The sequence below is a fragment of the Cololabis saira genome, chromosome 8, assembly GCF_033807715.1.
Source record: "Cololabis saira isolate AMF1-May2022 chromosome 8, fColSai1.1, whole genome shotgun sequence".
Taxonomy (NCBI): domain Eukaryota; kingdom Metazoa; phylum Chordata; class Actinopteri; order Beloniformes; family Belonidae; genus Cololabis; species Cololabis saira.
Genome location: NC_084594.1, coordinates 22,339,619 through 22,362,762, shown reverse-complemented (window position 1 = coordinate 22,362,762; position 23,144 = coordinate 22,339,619). Strand labels below are relative to the sequence as shown.

At 43.2% G+C, this 23,144-nt stretch overlaps 2 protein-coding genes across 2 annotated transcripts; one reads left to right on the top strand and one right to left on the bottom strand.

Moving 5' to 3' along the window:
* Positions 1-1,506: 1,506 nt before the first annotated feature.
* On the bottom strand, positions 1,507-3,294 carry LOC133448594 (green-sensitive opsin-like). Its single transcript, XM_061727266.1, has 5 exons — positions 2,840-3,294; positions 2,585-2,753; positions 2,308-2,473; positions 1,947-2,186; positions 1,507-1,852 (listed from the first exon to the last, which is right to left on the bottom strand). Exons 1-5 carry the CDS (start codon positions 3,222-3,224, stop codon positions 1,754-1,756), a joined length of 1,059 nt encoding a protein of 352 aa, XP_061583250.1. The 5' UTR covers positions 3,225-3,294; the 3' UTR covers positions 1,507-1,753.
* Positions 3,295-8,586: 5,292 nt separating this feature from the next.
* Positions 8,587-10,651, top strand: LOC133448593 (green-sensitive opsin-like). The gene is made up of 5 exons (XM_061727265.1): positions 8,587-9,018; positions 9,105-9,273; positions 9,385-9,550; positions 9,677-9,916; positions 10,011-10,651. The coding sequence occupies exons 1-5, from the start codon at positions 8,646-8,648 to the stop codon at positions 10,107-10,109; spliced, it is 1,047 nt and encodes a 348-aa protein (XP_061583249.1). The 5' UTR covers positions 8,587-8,645; the 3' UTR covers positions 10,110-10,651.
* The last annotated feature ends 12,493 nt before the right edge of the window (positions 10,652-23,144 follow it).

Below are 23,144 nucleotides of genomic sequence, written 5' to 3'. Positions count from 1 at the left end.
TGCTTCTTTCCGCGCCGTGGGGGCCCCGCCCGCGGGCCCCCTCGGCCGCCGCCGGGCGGGGGGGGGGCCTCGCAGGCGGTGGGTTGCCTCCCTCCTACTTCTCCCCTCTGTGGGGTTTGCCGGTGGCCTGGGTTCCGGGCTCTTCCTTGTCGGCCTCTGGTCTCGCGGGTGGCGGGGTCGCTCCCCCCCCTCCCCCACTATAGATACACTTCAGGTGGAGCTTTGTTTGGTTTATTACACACACACACACACACACACACACACACACATACACACATATAGTCATTTAGTCACATGCACACACACACACACACACACACACACACACACACACACACACACACACGCATGATCATATACATACACACACACACACATAGACATACACACTGGCTTGTTCACCTGCATGCTGGCTCTCTAGTTTTTGGGTTTAGGTAGCGGTAGCGATAGCTTAGCTCAGACTGCGATCAGATCTCAAGATTTAGGTCGATTGCTGTTCGTGTTTTGGTTGGCTCCGTGCCGGTTTCGTGCTTTGTTTGTGGTTTTTTGTTGCAGATTTCCAGTGCTTGACGTGTGTCTCCGTGTGTTCCTGCTTCCTGGATTGGCAGTGGATGTCGTCACCCCCCCCCCCCCCCCAAAAAAAAAAAAAAAAAAAAAAAAAAAAAAAAAAACACTGGGTTTGTATGTGTATATTTATGTATGTGTACGCATATGTGTGCGTATATATATGTATATATTACATATAGTAATAATGCACATATATACACTTTTGGTTTCTACCGTCATGGTATCAATCAATAATATGTGTGCAGACAAGGTAAAAAAAAAAAAAAAAAAAAAAAAAAGCTGGATGTGGCACATGGCCATCCAAGGAGCCAGTAGCTTTGACAGTTCTGTATTTCATTCAGTGTGTCAACTTAAGCTAACATTCAGGCTTTTGTGAATAACAAAAATATATTGGGTCGAATCTTTGAGCATGTCATGACATCGCCTCAATCAACTGTAAAATATTAATTGTGAATATTTTCAGTTACAGAGGACATGAGAAGTGCATTTAGTGTGTCACATTCTGTATGTGCTTTTATAATGTTTGAGACAAACATTATTGATCTAAATGACAGGACTAGACCACTCATTTAGACTAGATCTTTTAACTCTAGTCTACTTTTTTCCCACAGCATTTCTATTTTAATTCTAAAAAAATGTGTATGTACAAACATGTGTTGATTTGCAGCAGCGGATAAATCAAACCATCATAAGTTAAATGATGACACCAGTATTTTTTGTTTTATGCATGCATTTATTATCTATCAAACTCTACAGATTTTTTTTTTGCTTGTTTTTCTTTAAATAAATAAAAATAATGCCACTTGTACACCAGTGAAACATGTTCCCGATACAGCTGCATGAAAACACCCCACAGATGACTAAAAATTCATCAGTTAAGTATTTACGGGTTTACAGTGTGTCTTCTGAGTTCACAGTTTATAGATCACTCAAATTATTTCACACACACACACACACACACACACACACACACACACAAATGCCGTACAAGGGAACTCCCAAAGTGACTTTCCAGTTGTTAATTTGTACAAATACGAAGAGAGAAATAATTCCTCAGTGTGTTTCGTCCAGAGTTGTGAATTCCATAAAATAATTTGGCAAAAGTTCCAAACTGTTTTTGAATGGACTTTTGGAGGAAAGTGTCCACTTGACTTAAAGAAGTCATCGCGATTAAGACAAATGATCCTTAAGCTGCAGTAGAGACTTCTGTCTTGCTTGTTGAAACGGAGGTCTCATCCTCCACCATGCCGCCCATCCCAATAGTACTCAACATGCAGTTACGGAACTGAAACAGAGAGCACAGACGACAAATGCAGGAACTGACAACGGATGTTGAAGCATTGGAAAATAGTGGCATTGATAGAAAACACAGAACCAACCTGTTTGTTCAACAGCACGTAGATGACAGCGTTGTACAGGGCTGAGCTCTTTGCAAAGAAAGCAGGGATGGATGCTGTCAGAGCTGTGAAGGCAGCTCCTTTATTCAGGAAGATCCAGGCAGCAAAGCTGGCATACGGTACCCAGGCCACCAGAAAGCCCAACACCATCAAGAGGCACATACGTGTTACTTCCTTCTCAGCTTTCTGAGTAGAAGCTGAGTCCTGCTGCTGGGCGGCTGCCTGTAGAGTTTATTTATATAAAAAGATAACAGACGTGACTCAATTATTGAGACCTCAAATCCCGTTTGTTAAAGTGATTCATTACAACTCATATAAATGTGGCAGGAACAACTTCACTTACAGCTTTGACTGTCATCACCAGGCTTCCATATGTGAAAAAAATGAGGAAGACAGGAACCATGAAGTGACAACAAAACATGTATGTGACGTATGACTCGTTGTTGAAGCCTGGAGCCAGAGTGTAGTAGTCAGGTCCGCAGGAGCACTGCATGCCCTCAGGAATGTACCTGTGGGATATTTTAGAAAAGACAATAATGCATTTATTCAAAGAAGACAACATTTACCCTCTGCTAGTGCAGTATTTCTTTCTCTTGAGTTTAAAAATATGCAAGCATTACCTGGACCAGCCAACAAGTGGGGGTGCAGCACAAGCCATAGCCATGATCCAGGTGAAAAGGACTCCAGCTCCAGCATGGGAGCCGGTGAATTTGAAGCTTCCCATGGGTTTGCAAACGACAATGTACCTCTCAACAGCCAGGACGACCAGGGACCAGAGAGCAACTTGTCCTGCAGGGAGAGACGAGCATAAAAAAAGGTTATACATGCATATTATAGACATGAAGCATACTTTATTCTACCATCTTTTTTCCTACCTCCGAGTGTGGCCATGAATCCTTCAAGAGTGCAGAAGAGGGGTCCAAGAACAAAGTAGCCAAAAAAAGAAGATGTGATGGTGATGGTGAAGCCGAAGGCGCACATGATGAGTCCGGCCACAGCCAGGTTCACCAGGATGAAGTTGAGAGGTTGCTGAAGCTTCTTGTTTGTGAATGTCACATACAACGTCAGTGCATTGATGGGAGTTCCAGTGATGATCAGGAAAAACATGTAGGCAGCTAGAAGCTTGTACATGATGGGGTCCACCATATAGAACTGAGGGTACTCAAAAGGACTTCTAACAATCCCAGTCCTGTTGGACATGGGGATGTAGAAGTTCTGGCCCTCCGTGCCGTTGGGCTCGAATCCTCCATCCCAACCCATCTTCACTTGTCCTGTTTGCTAGAGCTTGAGCCGATGGAAAACACCAACGCTGTCAGTCTGAGGAGCCAAACTCACATAGGTTGCATATGCTGATGTGGCTGTTTTATACCTTCTTAAGGTTATCCTCAAATTAGTAAAATTAGATTACAGCAGGATTGTGAGGGAAGTGAACAGCTCAGGTCTGACTGATAATTGACTTAGAGAAAGCAATCAAGGGCAGTGACCTTAAGTCAAGACATTGCTCCGCTCTTTTTTTACTGTCACGTCTAAGGTCAAAATTTGGGTAGTTTTTAATTCTCTTTGTTGGTTTTGATTGCGGAAAGGTGAAATCCACTTTTTTCCATCAGAATTGTTTTGGATTTGATGTGAAGATTTTAATAATTCAATATGATGCCACAGCTTTCGTTTTGAAAATCGAGTTTACACATAAATACTTAAAGAACCCATTGAAGGTGATGATGAGAGGACTGTGTGACACGGTGTATTAAAGAAGTCTTGTTACTGAACTTATGTTAGTTTGTATCGGAGTTGCAGAAGATACTTTGGTACACACGTGGCTTATGGCTGGCACGCACATCCTGCTGTAAAGATCACCACCCTAATGCCCATACTCACTGACTAACACTGATGCTGAGAAAATAGGAGCCTGAAATACAAATCACATCTGAAGGTTTGGAAAATATAAAAAGGTACAGTCATAAATAATTTTTAATCCTGTTCTTGATATTAGGAAAAGGAAGAAGAGAAAAATGATGATTCTCTCTGAAGTTCCAGATCCAGGGTGTGTTCAGTATCAGTTGAGCAAAGCAGAGTTGAGCTGTTCACAGTTCTGCCGTGAAAACAGTGAGCCAGAGACTGATGTGGCTTTATACACCAAAATGTTTCCAAGATCTTTTGTGAGGAATCTGATATTCACCACACTTATGACCATTCATTTTCCTATAAATGAAAAAAGTCAATATGATCAATATGAAATGTGAAAGTAACTATTTAAGTCATTACTGAAATTGGCTACATTGTAATTATTGAAGGTACTGAGGCTATACTTCAATTAAAACTGAACTGATAAAAGACACAAATTCACCAAACACACTTAGGCTACAAATAAAAAAAATAATTTATTGTCACTTTGCTAAATACTTTTATTGGAAGTTGCATAGCTCCAAAATAATTACAGTGTTGTTCACATATTCTCTTGCAGTTCCTCTGCACACTTCTATTTGCTTTGTTTGCAGCACTGCAGGGCTGCTCAGTGTCCTGAACATGGCGTTTGGAGGTGGCAGGGAGATTTGTTTGCTGCAACACCAAGACGTTTGCAGCCAGGAGGTGGAGTCCTAACCATTAAATTACAATGCCTTTTTTTTCTTCTTGTAAATATCTGCTACCACTGCTATCAACAGATTATACGTTTTTGAAGCAGGACGATCGGAGTAAAGTACTTAAGAAAAAAAAAACCTCATTAGAAATCTTTACCAACTTTATTGCATGAACAACCTAAATATTAACTAACAAAAGCTAAGGGGCCACCAGCCTTTGATATGTTACTGTGTCATTTGTTCTGCTGTGGTTAATCCCAGCTCTCAATCTGAACAGAACAATCAGAAATCAGTCCATCTTTACCCCTAATGCTGGTTATTGAGTTAGTTAATAACATACTGAATAAATGGCTTTGACAAATTATTACCCATCATTCATATACAGTATATTCAAGTATAAATTACATACAGTTTATTAAAGTTACAGTGCAGCTCCTGCTGGTTGGTCAAATCAAGTTGGTGGGGGGCTGTCATTGTCCAAAGTTTCAGTTCAGCACTTCAGTTCAGACCAGCTGTGACAAAGCATCTGTACATGAGTTAAGCCAGTTTAGCAAGACAGTTCTAACACGTTGTTGTTTTTGACAGGACTTCAGGAATTAGCCTTGCACAACAGGTGAGCTGCTTGCTTCATTCCAGATTGATCAAATAGATTCTGTACCTCTCCCTTTATCTTGAAATTAAGTTGTCAGTGTCAAAGCTTCCCTATAAGATACTTTGCTTGTTAAATGTGTTTTAACAACTAAAAAAGTGAGTTGACGGAGCCCTTCTCCCCTCAAATGCATCAGACTCTGTGAAAATGAATATGTCTATCCCGATGGCGATAATTACACAGCCAAATGGAGCTACAGCCAAAACCTGCAATTACGGCAGTGTTTCGAAGTAGATTAGATTAGATTAGATTCAACTTTATTGTCATTGCACAGTGTACACGTACTGAGACAACGAAATGTAGTATCAAACCAGAAGTGGAAAGAGGCAGAAAGTGCGGAATGTACAGTGGTATAAAATAATGAGGTACAGTGTGTGCAATGGGAATGCAGAGTTTAGCAGGGTGACAGCACAAGGGAAGAAGCTGCTTCTGAACCTACTAGTCCGTGAACGGAGGGCCCTGTATCGCCTCCCTGAGGGGAAGAGGGCAAACAGACTGTGGCTGGGGTGGGAGCTGTCCTTGATGAAACTGCGCACCCTCCGCAGACATCTTCTGTGCTAGACAGCCTCGATGGTGGGAAGTGGGGAACCGGTGACCCGTTGGACAGTTTTCACCACCAGCTGGAGAGTTTTCCGATCAGCTACAGAGCAACCGCCATGCAGTTGGTGAGGATGCTCTCGATGGTGCAGCGGTAAAAGTTCACCAGGATCTGAGTAGACAGATGGGCCTTCTTCAGTTTCCTCAGGAAGAAAAGGCGCTGGTGAGCCTTCTTGATCAGGGTTGAGGTGTTGAGGATCCAAGAGAGGTCCTCGGAGATGTGGACACCCAGGAACTTAAAGCTGGTGACACGCTCAACCTCTGTCCCGTCAATACGGATGGGGATTTGTGCGCCACCTTTGGTTTTCCTGAAGTCCACAATGAGCTCCTTGGTCTACATGTACTTGTGTTGAGGGCCAGGTTATTGTTGGTGCACCAGTCAGCTAGGCGCTCGACCTCTTCCCTGTAGGCCGACTCATCATTGTTGGTGATGAAGCCAATCACCGTTGTGTCGTCTGCAAACTTGATAATGGTGTTGGAACGTACAGGTGTGCAGTCGTAGGTGAAGAGGGAGTAGAGGAGAGGGCTCAGCACACAGCCCTGTGGGACACCAGTGTTTAGTATGAGGGTTGAGGAAGTGTGTTTCTCTAACCTGCCAGTAGGACTGAGAGCTGATTATTATAGATGTCAGTGGAAGTCTTATCCACTTTTGAATAGGTTATAGAAACACTTTTTTTTTTTTTTTGGGAAGACCTTTGAGTCTGCCAAATCGCCCCCTCCCTTTTTACTTCTTAACGTTTACTTCTCGGTAAATTATTTAAAACAAACAGAAAAAAAAACCCAAAAATTGTACTTCCCAAGTGCTACAACTACGGAGCTCAAAAGGTGGCCAGGGGGCTGCAAGACAAGCATAAATCATCATGTTTCCACCAAGTGGTATAAGGTGGTTTTATTGTTACATTGTGATGCGTCAAATGTGGTATTGGGTATCATGGCCGAACTTCTCCGCTTTGGTATTAACAGACTAAAAGGGGAAAGGATATTGTTCCAGAAATCTTGTTATTTGTTCAAATGAAATCAGACAGAACTACTTGGTGCTGCCATGTAATTTTCTTTTTCTTTTCTTTTTAAGTAAAGGTGCCTTTCTCTTGACAATTGATACTTGGGTTTAACTTGCAGGGATGGATACACCTTCTCACTGTAGAATGATGGACTCCACATCGTCTGGAGCAACAATTGACCATTGTTGATTTCGTTCCTTATTGACATTGTTTGAGAACACATACCTGAAAACCTCTGCTTTCAGACAGATGGATCATACCTGTTGATGATCATTGGAATAGGATTGGAATAGGTTTTGTAATTAATTAATTAATGTATTCATTTTATTTAGAGGCACCATTCAGGTCACCCAAGGTCACCTTACAAAATATACAAACACACATTTTATAAGTGAAAATACAATTAATCCAAAAAAGCAGGAACATAATATCACGATATGGTCTAGAGTATGAGGTTGAATTTATCTAATATTAAGACATAGTGAGGATCAGAATTATTGTAATTAGGTGGTGAAATATAAACCTAAACAGGAGGGTGTGCTTTCTTGTAATCCTACTGCTTTCAAGGAACAGGTTCCCATTAAAAAAAAACCAAACTAAAACCTTCAGCCAAAGCTTTCATTCACGTGAGTTCACTGGTTTGTGTAGTTGTCTTTTTTTCCAGGGTGACTAAGGTAAGTAAATTTTTTTTAATGACCTTACCAGATTGTGTTTTAAGCCTTTTACTGAGGTGATAAGTCAGGCTTTGAGGCTGCCAGCTGACAGACTTCCAGTGTTGTAAAGGTGAAAGGTGTTATTCTCAGTACTGGTGGCTCTACAGTGTTACTATATGTCTAATGCTGTTAAACCAAAAAAAAAATTGATTAAATGTATGCGAAAAGGACATTTAAATTAAAAGGAGGTTGTGTGTTGTCATGAAAAAATATATTTACGTACGTACCTACAAACGTTTTGTAATGATGTGCAGTATACTGTATTTATCTTTCTATATCTTTAATTTAATCTATTTCATCAGTTAGCTACTTCGATCAGGGTAGTTAATAATGTCTTTGACTTGAAAGTTACTTCATAGTGGATCTCCTTCAGTACTGTTGACATGGATAAAAGAAGAAAACAAATAAAGGTCGGTGTTGAAGTTGTGTTGGTAAGCTTTTGCTACATCAGGTTAATGTCTTTGTAGGACAAGAGGATAGTGAAGTCAATCCCATCAGGATAGTGATGCTTACGATTGCGCTCGCTGTACATTGACACAAACAGTGCAAATCCTTTGATTAGTTGTCTCAGCTCAAGTCCAAAGCCCTACATATAGCCCTACAGCAGTATAGTATGTCTATGTGCGCATATGTGTTTGTATATAAGATAAACTATGATGCAGAAGCACAGTGTGACAGCCCTTGATTCATGACCTTGAGCCTTGTTTATTTAGCAGCAATGACTTTTAAAACATCTTCTCCTTTTCAATTATCAGCCTCTTTAACATTGATGTGATGACATTTAGTCCACTCCTCTTTCAGCTTTCGAAGACTGGGCCATTGCATCTTTATGTCTTGAGTCATGTGTCCTGTATTACGCTGGTAATGCTCTAAAGCCATAAAAGCAGATTCCCCTTTTATTCAGTCAGGCTTAACAGAGTTCATCCGGACATGAAAAGTGGAACAAGTTATTTCTCCACAGCATAAGGTGTCAGGGTAAATTACTGGCCTCTTAACTTCTGTCCAACCTCACAATCCTGCTAATCCATTTTAGCACTTAAACTACAAGGTAAGTGGGAAGGTATAAAAATCACTCCACTTGGTGCTGGATCTTGTGTCGGTCAACTGTACTGTCACAGAGAATTTAAGACGATAGAGCAACAAAGATGGGCATGGATGCCAACGGCACGGAGGGCCAGAACTTCTACATCCCCATGTCCAACAGGACTGGGATTGTTAGAAGTCCTTTTGAGTACCCTCAGTTCTATATGGTGGACCCCATCATGTACAAGCTTCTAGCTGCCTACATGTTTTTCCTGATCATCACTGGAACTCCCATCAATGCACTGACGTTGTATGTGACATTCACAAACAAGAAGCTTCAGCAACCTCTCAACTTCATCCTGGTGAACCTGGCTGTGGCCGGACTCATCATGTGCGCCTTCGGCTTCACCATCACCATCACATCTTCTTTTTATGGCTACTTCATTCTTGGACCCCTCTTCTGCACTCTTGAGGGATTCATGGCCACACTCGGAGGTAGGAAAAAAGATGGTAGAATAAAGTATGCTTCATGTCTATAATATGCATGTATAACCTTTTTTTATGCTCGTCTCTCCCTGCAGGGCAAGTTGCTCTCTGGTCCCTGGTCGTCCTGGCTGTTGAGAGGTACATTGTCGTTTGCAAACCCATGGGAAGCTTCAAATTCACCGGCTCCCATGCTGGAGCTGGAGTCCTTTTCACCTGGATCATGGCTATGGCTTGTGCTGCACCCCCACTTGTTGGCTGGTCCAGGTAATGCTTGCGTATTTTTAAACTCAAGAGAAAGAAATACTGCACTAGCAGAGGGTGAATGTTGTCTTCTTTGAATAAATGCATTATTGTCTTTTCTAAAATATCCCACAGGTACATTCCTGAGGGCATGCAGTGCTCCTGCGGACCTGACTACTACACTCTGGCTCCAGGCTTCAACAACGAGTCATACGTCACATACATGTTTTGTTGTCACTTCATGGTTCCTGTCTTCCTCATTTTTTTCACGTATGGAAGCCTGGTGATGACAGTCAAAGCTGTAAGTGAAGTTGTTCCTGCCACATTTATATGAGTTGTAATGAATCACTTTAACAAACTGCATTTGAGGTCTGAATTCAATAATTAAGTCACGTCTGTTATCTTTTTATGTAAATAAACTCTACAGGCAGCCGCCCAGCAGCAGGACTCAGCTTCTACTCAGAAAGCTGAGAAGGAAGTAACACGTATGTGCCTCTTGATGGTGTTGGGCTTTCTGGTGGCCTGGGTACCGTATGCCAGCTTTGCTGCCTGGATCTTCCTGAATAAAGGAGCTGCCTTCACAGCTCTGACAGCATCCATCCCTGCTTTCTTTGCAAAGAGCTCAGCCCTGTACAACGCTGTCATCTACGTGCTGTTGAACAAACAGGTTGGTTCTGTGTTTTCTATCGATGCCACTATTTTCCAATGCTTCAACATCCGTTGTCAGTTCCTGCATTTGTCCTCTGTGCTCTCTGTTTCAGTTCCGTAACTGCATGTTGAGTACTATTGGGATGGGCGGCATGGTGGAGGATGAGACCTCCGTTTCAACAAGCAAGACAGAAGTCTCTACTGCAGCTTAAGGATCATTTGTCTTAATCGCGATGACTTCTTTAAGTCAAGTGGACACTATCCTCAAAGATTATGTTCATACTTCCAAAAGTCCATTCAAAAAAAGTTTGGAACTTTTGCCAAATGATTTTATGGAATTCACGACTCTGGACCAAACACACTGAGGAATTCTTACTCTCTTCGTATTTGTTAAAATGAACAAGTGGAAAGTCACTTGGGAGTTCCCTTGTACAGCATTTGTGTGTGTGTGTGTGTGTGTGTGTGTGTGTGTGTGTGTGTGTGTGTGTGTGTGTGTGTGTGTGTGTGTGTGTGTGTGTGTGTGTGTGTGTGTGTGTGTGTGTGTGTGTGTGTGTGTGCACAAATGAATCAGTGAATAAGTGAAAGAATCTGAGTGATCCCTAAACTCTGAACTCAGAAGACATACTGTAAACCCTGGAGAATATGTTTCCCTGCCACTTGTTTTACTCATGTACAAAATATGTTATTTTTATGCGCTTTATGTAAAAACAAACTATAGAGTGGAGTATGTAATAAATGCATATATAAAAAGAAACAGTAGTTTGATCTTTTGTTTTTCTTTTAAGACTCCAGTCAATTGACAATGAAAATTTCATGCTACTGTTATTGACAAAATAATTCATATATGGCATCAAAAACCACCTTCTGAATAGGCCTACTTGTTTAGCAAAGAAGCCTCAGGTCTAAACACTAACATATCAACAGTAACAGTCTGGAGTTCTGCTATCTTCTCTCTTTCAGTATCTTAAGATGTCATTACAACCCCATTATTTACGTGTTGAAAGACAAATGGGTAATTAAGCTAATATTAAAAGTATTTCACTGTGTTTTCTAAATTATGCCAAAGCAGGTTAATTTAATCATTTGGTTTTGCTCTTCTAACTTCCTTGCTATGCAAATTGCCTTTCATCTTGTATTAAGGAATAATACATTGAATATCAAAATTCAATATTGCTTTTCAAAAAAGAGATGGAAGGATGTACAAATTGGAAAAATGGCATAAGAAACACTGCATGTGTTAATTGACAAAATACCAATTTTTGCATCCTGCCAGCAGAGGGTGTCATCTCACACAAAAGGCTATGCCATCCCTGATGCCGCTCACAACAACTCTGGCAGCAACTAACACGAACCAAAACCGGATGAGATTTATTTACATCACAAAGAAAAGGAGAGTGTCCAGACTGACTAGGTTCCAGGCCTCAAGTGACACAGAAGAATTAAGCAGTTGCAGTCTTACAGCTGTGATGAAAATATGTTATTTCAATTCATTTCTTTAGATTTTCTCTTTCATTTATGAGTTTTTTGTGCATTCAGATCCTGTTAACAGAGCATTGTGTCTGAACATTTTGTGTTCTGCTGTCCTACATAGCTGCAGCGATTTGAAGTGAGAATCACATATTATCTTGTCTGATGCGCTTCCTTCTGCTCCATCAAAACTAGTGTAGTATTATTGTTTCTTCATGCCATTCCATCATCCATCTCCTGAGATGTACAGTGGGTACGAAAAGTATTCAGACCGCTTTAAATGTTTCCCTCTTTGTTTCATTGCATTTGTTTTTCAGATGCAGACAGGATGACTGGTTTCAGTTGAAGGAAAGATTAATTTCAGAGATTTCCTGGCAGAAAACCTCTTCCAGAGTGCTCAGGACCTCAGACTGGGCTGAAGGTTCATCAAGACAATGACCCTAAGCACACAGCTAAAATAACAAACGAGTGGCTTCGGAATAACTTTGGGACCATTCTTGACTGGCCCAGCCAGAGCCCTGACCTAAACCCAATTGAGCATTTCTGGAGAGATTTGAAAATGACCACCAACATTTACCATCCAACCTGACAGAAGTGGAGAGGATCTGCTAGGAAGACTGGCCGAGGATCCCTAAATCCAGGTGTGAAAAACTTGTTGCACCATTCCCAAGAAGACTCATGGCTTTACTCGCACAAAAGGCTATATATATATATATATATATATATATATATATATATATGAATATATGAGAGAGAGAGAGAGAGAGAGAGAGAGAGAGATTTTTTTTTTGATTTTTACAAAAACACTTTATTTACATTCGGAAACTTACAGACGTTTCACATTAAAGTGTTAACGCATAAAAATGTTTAAAAAAAAGATTAAAATAAATGAGTCCCTTAAAAACTGTGCAAGTAGCAGCTCATTGTCTTTCACAGAACATAAAACATCCTCCCAACACCAACAATCTCTAAAATCACCCAAATTACCAATGTTTTTGCAATATCTAAATTCTAAAAAGAGCCTGGCTCTGACATTGGTTAAAAACACTTCTCTGGCCTACTGCCCTCCTTTGTTCTCAACCCTGTTCTTCCTGCTTATGTATATGGCCATTTTCGCTTCACCAATTAAAAAGTTTAGGAGCTGCCACTTCTGTCTTTCCTTACGCCTGTAGCCAGCTCCCATGATAAAAACTTCTTTACTAAAAGCCACATTAAAAAGACTAAAAACCATGGTTAAAAGAGAGAAGAAACTAGTAAGTCTCAAACACTCTGTAAAAACATGGAAAACAGTCTCTTTAAAATCACAGAAAGAACACTTGTTAGAAACAGTAGGGTTAAGAACAGAGATAAAAGCATTAGAAGCAACAGCACCATGTAAAATCCTCCACTGGAGATCACCAGCTCGTTTTTTGAGGGGAGGTTTGTATAAAACCCTCCACTGTGCATCTCTGTCCATTTTTTGTGTCCATACAGTGGAGGGTCTGTTGCTCAGTCCGACCTTGTGGATGCTTTTTACACAGTTCGCATAAATGGTTGTCTTGTCAGCTCTGTGCAGCGTCAACTTCCTTTCGTTTGTCGTCTTTAGTAGGGGGCCGGTCAGCTCTCCCAGCCCCGGGCTCAGGATGATGTCAGGGAAGGGGTCTGCAGGGTCAGGTTTCTCCTTTTTGGTACAGTAGTCCACCAGGAGACGCCTCTCCTCTCCTGAAAACCTCCGGGCCCAGAGCTCCAGGATCCTCTGGGCCACCCGACCAGACTGCAGCCCCAGCAAAGAGCCCAGGGCTCGGGCATCGCTCAGCGCCGGCCCCACTGCATCCACCAGCTGCCTCAGAGTGTGGGTTCCAGACTGGACCAGCGCCGCCGTCAGTCCAGGCGTCGCGTTGTTGCTGACGTCCAGTCTGGCTCCGTGGATCAGTGGTTCTCTCAACAACCAGTGCAGAGAGTCGGCTGCGGGACATCTGTTCTTAATAAAAAGAGCCCAAGACTTAAAAACACCTTGATAAAACGGAGGTAACCCATTTAATTTTAAAAATTTAGAATCAGTTAAAAACAGAACATCATCCAACCCCAGGTTATTGGCACGTCTAAGGATGCAGCTGGTCACGTCTCTCCACACCAGGTCCGCCGGACCTGTGAGGTATCTCTGTATAAATTGAATTCTAAAAGTGGCGGTCCGGCTGGCCAGGTGGACGAGGCCCTGTCCCCCCTCCTCCCTGGCTAAAAACAGCACCCCCTGTGGCACCCAGTGCAGACCCCCCCAGAAGAAATCCACCATCTTCCTCTGGATTTCCGTCAGCAGGCCTGAGGGGGGGTCAATACAGTTTAACCTGTGCCACAGCTGGGATGCCACAAGGTTGTTTAAAACCAACACTCTTCCTCTAAAAGACATGTGAGGGAGTAGCCATTTCCATTTGGCCATTTTTCCTTCTATCTTTTCAGTGACGGTCTCCCAGTTTTTTTTCACATTGTTCTCATCCCCCAAGAACACTCCCAGGTATTTTAAACCTCCTCTCTTCCATTCGAGGTTCTGGGGGAGAGCCGGGAGACCGCCACGCCATTCACCTACAGCGAGGGCTTCACTTTTCTTCCAGTTTACCCTCGCTGCAGAAGCTGTACTAAAATCCCTCACAATGTCGGCTAAAAGGTCTGCGTCTCTCCGGCTTCCAATAAAAACAATAAGATCATCTGCATATGCTGATAAAATCATGTTCTCATTAAAACCCGGTAAAACCAAACCCTGCAGGCTAGAGCGTAACTTATGGAGGAGGGGTTCCAGGGAGAGCGCATAGAGCATCCCAGACAGAGCACAGCCCTGCCTGACACCTCTACACACCCTAAAAGGAGCACACAGACCGCCGTTCAGCTTCAGCACACCCTCAGCATCACTGTACAGCACCTTGATCTTAGCTATGAAACCAGCGCTGAACCCAAACTTCCCCATTACTGTCCAGAGGAAGCTGTGTTCAACGCGGTCAAAAGCCTTCTCCTGATCCAGAGAAATCAGACCAGTGTCTAAACCCAATGAACTGGAGACATCCAAAACATCCCGAATCAGGTGGACATTGTCCACCATGGACCTGCCGGGTACACAGTAGGTCTGGTCCCGGTGGATGACCTGCTCCATAGCCCTCCCCAGCCTGGAGGCCAGTACTTTGGACAGAATCTTGTAATCCACACAGAGCAACGACACGGGGCGCCAGTTCCGGATGTCCCGCAGGTCCCCCTTCTTTGGCAGCAGTGTGAGGACTGCTCTTCTGCAGGACACCGGCATGGAGCCAGAGGCCAGACACTCGTTAAAAACATCCAGGACATCCTCAGCGAGGATGTCCCAGTATGCCCTGTAGAACTCGGTCGTTAGACCGTCTATCCCTGGAGCCCGCCGTCCCTGCATTCCCTGCAGGGCGGCAGTCAGCTCTCTCATCTCCAGGGGGGCTTCCAGCTGTGAGTTGGTCCTTTCGGGGACCTGAGGCAGTCCATTGCAGAACCCCTCTAGGAGAGCTCGCTCTTCCTTATACTCGCTCTTATACAACGCAGAGTAAAAACTCACAGCTTGGCGTTTTATCTGGCTTGGCTCCATGAGTTCCTGCCCCGTGTCAGATAGCAGTGTGTGGATTACCTTCCTCTGTCCGTTCCTTTTCTCCAGGCTGAAGAAAAAGCTAGAGGGAGCATCCATCTCCCTGATGTTCTGAAACCGGGACCTGACCAGTGCACCCTGTACTTTCCTGTCTAACAGGTCCGCTAACGCCATTTTTTTAACTTTGAGGTTTTCAATATAACCTCGATTTCCTGTGGACTCACTTAAGCGTTCTAGGTCCACTATGTCGGTCTCCAGATCCCTCATAGATCTGGTGATGTCTCTTGTGACATTGAGGGTGTGCTGCTGACACAGGAGTCTGATTTGAGTCTTACCATGGTCCCACCACTGCTTAAGACTACTAAAATCACCCTTCCTCTGTCTAAAAACATCCCAGAAAAAAATAAAAGCCTCCCTAAAACTCTTATCAAGTGTTAAAACTGAATTAAAATGCCAATATGCACTTTTGGGTGAAAAGTTTCCTATAAAAACATTACATAAAAGCAGTGAGTGATCAGTAAAACCAACAGGTAAAATATCACACTGTTTAAACACATTAAAATGATGTTTAAAACAATAAATACGGTCTAACCTAGCTAAAGAAACCCTGCCCTCTCTGAGGTGGGACCAGGTGTACTGCCTGCAGTCTGCATGGGTCCTTCTCCAAACGTCCACCAGGCCATGAGAGTGGACCAGCCGCTTTAAGACGTGCTGTGAGACTGGATGAGGTTCTGCATGGTTGCGATCTAAAGTCGCGTCTTCCGTGCAGTTAAAATCCCTACCCAAGAATAAAAAATCCTCCGACGCACAGTTATCTAAAACACCATCAATGTGTTGTAAAAACTGCTTCCTCTCTGCACCGGTTGTTGGAGCATACACATTAATAAAAACAGCTTTAAAATGGCCGAACTGAGCTTTTAGTAAAAGCAATCTCCCCTCAACGAGCTGCTGGACCTCCAGTGAGTTGGGTTTAAAAGCCCTGGAGAGGAGGAAGCCCACTCCTCCACTTAAAGAAGTGTTATGACTTAAAATGGCCTCCCCCTCCCACTCCCTCCTCCAATCCGTCTCATTTCTAAAATCACTATGCGTTTCTTGTAAAAAGAGGACATCGACTTTCTTTACTCGAGCTGTTTCATATATTACTGCTCTTTTTTTCGCTTCTCTTGCACCATTAACATTTAAAACCCCCACTTTAAAAACATCCATGTTAAATGAGATGATAAAAACAAGTGTAAAAACCAATAAATTAATTAAAACACTTATTCTTTTCATCATCACTTATTTGTTTTTTTGCTTTCAGCACTAGTTTTTTTTATCTAAAAATTTCCTGAGTTGTAAGGCCAGACTTTTCTTTGTTAGACATGTGAAGCCTGGCCGAAGAACAAAACAATTTAAGGTCAGGAAACCCATCCTCAACTTTTACGTTGTGCTGGTTTTTTGTTTGTTGCAGGAATATTTTTATTTTCCCTGCCGAGTACATCTTCTTTCGTTGACTGTTGCTGAGCGTTATTGCTTCACTGTCTGTACTCCATTCTTCACTGTCGTCATCATCATCATCATCATCACTAAATGGATTCTGTTTTTCCTACCTTACTTGTTTTTGTCTCAATTGTATGTTTTGTCTTTCTCCTTCTTTTTGCTGCTGCCCTTACATTCATTCCTTCTGCCACTCCCTCCATTTCCTCCTCCACTTGTTCTGCCTATGAACCCCTGTTCTCGCTGTGCTCACCCTCCAGTCTTTCACCTGCCTGCCCCTCCTCCTCACCAGTCATCTTCACCTGCTCACCCTTTTTTTCTGTTTTTTTTAATTTTCACCACACACACTTTCTCCATTCATCACTCTTTTCTTTTCTCCCACCTCTGTTCCTCCTGTCTCATCCACACTCTGTCTCGCTACCTCCTCCACCTCTCCTCCTATTTCACCCATACTCTGTCCTCCTGCTTCCTCCACCTTTTTTGCTGTCTCCCTCTCACCTTGTGCTCCACACTCACTCACATCATTCACACAAACACCCGGTGCAACAGAACTCACCCCGTCGGGATCGGACACAGCAGTGGATCCCCGCGTCATCATCCGCGGAGCTGTAATCGGCCGCTCGGACGCCGCAGCCGCCACCGGGGGGGGCGGCGTCCCGGGCGCCGACGTCCCGGGGACCGGCGTCCCGGGGGCCGACGTCCCGGGGACCGGCGTCCCGGGGGCCGACGTCCCGGGGACCGGTGTCCCGGGCGGGGGGACCCCCCCGCGGGGTCCGCCGCCACGGGGGCCGCCCCCCAGGCAGCGGCTCCCCGCCGCTCCGGCCCCGGCCGAGCAGCGGGAGTCTCTCCCGGGCCAGGCGGAGTCGGATCACCCTTGTCTGGACAGGAGCTCACGGTGTGTTTCCCTTTCCCGCAGCCGAAGCACTTCATTACTGACGTGGTGGCAAAAATCACGTATTCATAATCATCTACTTTCACTTGGAAACGAAGGTTTAACTCCTCGCTTCTGTTGTGAAGTATCATATAAAGCTGTCGACGGTGCGACACAACGTGTTTCAGCAGCGGAGACTTACATCCAGACAGGATCTTTCTGACAGGTGAAACCACCTTGCCATGTCTAGAAAGCTCTCGAATTATGAATTCGTCAGAAATGAATGGTGGGATGTTACTCAGGACCACCCTAGTTGCGGGCAGCGACAGCGGGAGCACCTGCACTAAACTCCCACACACCGTGATTCCCGTCTCAACGACTTGGTTCACCTTCTCCACCTGGTCCAGGAAGATGACCACCGCGCTGTTCATCCGAGCGGCCGATCTGACACTGCTGTGTCCGACTTTTTCCCCTACAGCCAACCCGATCTCCTCCACGCTGCAGGGGAACCCAGTGCTGATTTTAATCCCATGTTTCCGCGTCAGGGATTTAAAATCCGCGCCGGCCATGGCGTCAACCAGGCCGACGGCGAGACGCCGAAACAAGGGATCAAAAAAAGAAAAGAAAACCCCAAACCCCTCAAAAGAAACTAAATGTGAAACGGTGTGAAACTATACAAATAAACTATGTTAAATCAAAACCCATCACCATAAGAAAAAACAGAAAAAAAGTCACTCAAACACTCGCACCTCCACCTGCTCACAGCTCACACTCCCAGCATGCACCGAGAGAGAGAGAGAGAGAGAGAGAGAGAGAGAGAGAGAGAGAGAGAGAGAGAGAGAGAGAATTTGTATTGTGTAAATAAAACAGGAAGGAATTATTTTCACTCATTCTCACTCATCTTCTTCCGCTTATCCGTTCCCAGGTCGCACCTCAACAGAGATGCCCAGACTTCCTTCACCCCAGACACTTCCTCCAGCTCCTCCGGGGGGAGTCCGAGGCGTTCCCAGGCCAGCTGAGAGACATAGTCTCTCCAGCGTGTCCTGGGTCTTCCCCGGGGTCTCCTCCCGGTGGGACATGCCTGGAACACCTCCCTAGGGAGGTGTCCAGGAGGAAACCGGTACAGATGCCCAACCCACCTCAGCTGACTCCTCTCAATGTGAAGAAGCAGCGGCTCGACGCCGAGCTCCTCCCGAACTCCTCACCCTAAACTGGATGCCCGTGATCTTTGGGCCTTCAGGAAGCACAGCATTAAAACAAGGTTTAAAATCACTGAATCCCCTTTCCACAGATGACTGTCTGTGTACACAGCTCAACATGCACTCCAAAAATGCAGTGTAAGGCTCTATTGTGCAATTCATAAACCATAGGTGAAGATCAAGAAACACCACCGTCTTTTCAGAATAAAAGCTCTTAAAGATGTCTGAGAGAAAATGGAAAATAGTTCTGTGGTCAGATGAATCAAAATTTGATCTATCTTTTTGGAAATGGATGCCTTCTTGGATGAAGGGGAGTGCCTATGGTGTGGGCAGCTTACACAACCCGAAAGGCACCATCAATGCAGAAAAGTTCTTAGAGGTTTTAGAGCAATATACAGGACTGTCTTAGAAAATTAGAATATTGTGATAAAGTTCTTTATTTTCTGTAATGCAATTAAAAAAAAAGAAAAATGTCATACATTCTGGATTCATTACAAATCAACTGAAATATTGCAAGCCTTTTATTATTTTAATATAGCTGATTATGGTTTACAGTTTAAGATTAAGATTCCCAGAATATTCTAATTCTTTGACATAGGATATTTGAGTTTTCTTAAGCTGTAAGCGATGATCAGCAATATTAAAATAATAAAAGGCTTGCAATATTTCAGTTGATTTGTAATGAATCTAGAATGTATTACATTTTTGTTTTTGTAATTGCATTACAGAAAATCACAATATTCTAATTTTCTGAGACAGTCCTGTATGCTCCCATCCAAACAACATCTCTTTAAGGGAGGGCCTTTTCACTATTTCAGCAAGACAATGCTAAAGCGGATACTGCATCCATCACAACAGCATGGCTCCAATGGAGAAGAGACCGGTACTGAAGTGGCCAGATTGCTGACGAGGCCTTTCACCAAGAGAAAACATTTGCATATAATGAAATAAAAAATCTGGCAGTGAAGACACACGACTGTTGAGCGGCTAGAACCCTGCATCAGACAAGAATGGGACAACATCACTCTCCTAAAACGCCAGCAACTGGTCTCCTACTTCACATATGTTCACAGACAATTGTAAAAAGAATAGGGGATGCGCTATGGTAAGCATCGCACTCTCAATCATTCTGGGATGTGTTGCTACCATCAGATTGAAAATGAGCTAATACGTTCCATGAAATGGCAAAATTGTCACAGTCTGCTCAACTCCTGTCTTTGCTCCACTCTACCTGTAAGCCATCTCTCCTCATCAGGCCAACCTTCCACACCTGTGACGGCCCTGGCTGCATTTAAGCCTGCTCCTGTCTTGGCTTCAGTGCCAGGTTGTTCTTGTGTAATGCCTGACTTTCCAGCGGTTTTCCCCGGATTGATCACCTGTTGCCAACCTCGCCTGTCCCCAACCTGCCTGCCTCATCTCTGCCCTGGATATTACCTCAGCCCTCTCTCTTGGACCACAAGTTTAGCCTATTCCCTCCTGGTTACACACCTGCTGGGCTCTGTAGCTACACAGCTCACCACTGGACCTGTCTGCCAGCTAGGTAATCCACCAATTGGCTTTGCCTTTAGTCAGTGACACCGTGCTCACGCCTTCTCTGATCTCGCAGAATATCACCGTGAGCCAAGACCTTTCACCGTGCCAATGTATAAACTGTTAAAGACTGCAGTGAATAATAAAGGTCATTACCAACTGATATGCCGTGCTGCATTTAGGTCCTCACCATACCCGTGACAAAAATGTCTGTTTTAACACCTGATATGTCTAATGGGGATCAAATATGGGTTTAATAGATTTTCAAATTATTGCTGTTTTTTATTTACATTTTACACAGTGTCCTAAGGTTTTTGGAATTGGGATTTTAAAGTAAATATTCTTGAGGACAACAGTTTTGGACCAGACATTATTTAGTTATTGCTGGAGCCAATCCCAGTTGACACTGGGCAACAGCTGAGGTGCAGTCAGGACAGGTAGTCCATAAAACATGCACACTCATGCGGATCCCTGGACAACTTGAAACCACCGCTCAATATCACATGTATGAAAAGGACTTTGGGAGGAAGAGAGAGTGTCTGGTGAGATCTCAAGCACAAGGAAAGTTCACACAGAAAGAGCACAGCCACTGTTTTGATCATGAATTCTCTTGTTGTGAGGCGGCAATGCTAACCACTGTCCGCATGCAGCCATAGCTAATGAAATGTGAAATTAAAAACAAGTTTGGTATTTATAGCTTTGATGACATTTTAAACATGTTTGTTATTTTTGTTGTACCTGGAATACACCAAATTCCATCAATTAATATAACAAATACAAAACAAAAGTTATCTTACCAAACTCCTCTTAAAGACGATCCAGTCCAGTCTCATCCGATCCAGTTCAGGTGAATCAAACTTAATTCTAGTAAGAGGTCTTTATGTAATACAACTATGTAAAAAGTTTTCATAATTTAAAAAATGAAGACAGTAAACAACATGTTATATGATTTAACCCTGTATACTGAGCAGGCATGATGTGATGAGCAACAGAAGGGATGAAAAGTTGAGTTTTGAGAAAAATTGCATCAGCAGAATGGACAGAACTGGCCAGAGATGCAACAAACACAATAATGCTACGGAAAGTACACTCACTGTGGAAAAAAAAAAAACAAAGGCCGTAATAGGTAAAGGAAAATAGAAAATGAACACATGGAGTAAAGACAGCATCATGATGAAAGCGGGTTATGCATCACAGGAAAGTCCCTGAGCTGCTTATAGTGGTGAAACTAAAAGGATTGCTTGGACTCTACCAATCTATAACCATAATTAAAATGTTTTGAGACGAATCTTAAGCTTATATAGTGCTTTTACTTACGAAACAAAAGTAAAGAGATGGTTTCTCAAGCTAGGACATAAAGCTGAAAGTTATCCTTGTTATTCTATTGTAGAAACCACCAGTTCGGCTGCAGTCTGACACCAAAATGCTCTGTGACAAAATCAATGAGAATTCTTAACACATGAACAAACTTTGTATGCTAGTATTTCTACGTGTGGCTCAAAAGCACATGTGGTTCACCAAATTTTTTATTTGTGGCTAACAGGTAAGCAAGCAGTCTATGTAATGTTTAAGCATCGGCTAAAGTAAACTTGTATCGCCAAGAGGATGGAAATTACCATCAACATTGTTGCACCACCACACAGTTCTATGTATGTTGTTTGATATCATCAGTGTTACATGCTATGCTATTTTATTTATTTGTGTGTGTGTGTGTGTGTGTGTGTGTGTGTGTGTGTGTGTGTGTGTGTGTGTGTGTGTGTGTGTGTCATGGACAATCATCAGTTTCCTGCAAAAAAAAGGGGAAGATCCCAGTGTAGAGGTATGTGAACACAGACACAATTCTGTTCCTCATCCTCGATTGACTTGACCAGTCAAGTCAATTTATTGTCAGACTTTATTGCTTTATCCTACCTTAACAGACTTCATGACCTGTGTGGGACAGAGTCTGAGGGTCTCCTTAGATCATGTTGCATTAAAAACACCACTCTTAAATTGATAAATTGGAATAAGATGTAAACGGCAACTCAACTCATTAGTGTAAGCGTACAACTGTGAGAGAGTACTAGCTGTTAACATGTTCTCAATGACGTCTAGGCAAATCCAATTAGCTAAAGAAGTAATCCTATTAGACTGAGATAAAACATCAATTTAGGCTCTTAAGGCAGCAATGGAACATGTAATGGAACAAAATAACATTTAACACTGTTATTAAATGTATTTCATGATTGAAAAAAATCCTTAAGGGGATTAAATGACCAGTTTAAATACAGGACGATTGACTGATCTCACTATGGTATACAAATATATATACAGTATACTGTATACTGCATAGCCTACAGTACACACACCCATACATACCATTTACACATATATATATATATATATATATATACGCCTTGCCCTCGTTTATTTTCGATACCCAGATCAGACGTAGGAGGGTTGGAGCGAAGCTGCTGTGATGTATTTGATTGGGTGATCTAAACGAATAAGACAACAAAACTAAAGATGTAGAACCTGGAGGAGATGATATCTGTGCTGCTAGGTCTGTAACTTGTGTCCGATATCAAGTTAAAATATAAGAGTGAAAGAAGCTTCAAGCGCCGCCGCTTTTTTTTTGTTTGTTTGTCTCGGCACTGCTGAAAAGTCCGTTGGGAGCCGCGAGCAGCTATGAAGTGACAGAACGCCTTGTGGATCTGGTCGTTCCTTTTCGCCCGTCTAGATCCCTTTTTATTCTCTCCTCAGCCACCAGGTTTATGAACATCTGCACCTCAGAGATGGATCACCAAACAGACTTTTGCGCTGCCATTGCCTGTCGAATAAAATGAACAAGAAGCAGCGAGTCACTCTTTTGCTGATTTCCGCCTCCTGACCCAGACGTCTGACGGCCCCGCCGCCTGACCAATCGTTGGCCTGTAGTGTGATGACGTCAGATGCAGGCTGACTTAGAACGCTTAGAACCTCAGCAGAATAGTTACAGAAAAGTATCTACTCGGCACGCCTCCACCCGCCTCGACCCCTAGTGGAGAAGCGCAAAGGCGAGGCGAGGCGGGTCGAGTCGGGCTGAGTAGGTACTAGTGGAAAAGCGCGATATGAAAGACAAAATGAGACAAAAAAATCTCTATAAAAGACACCT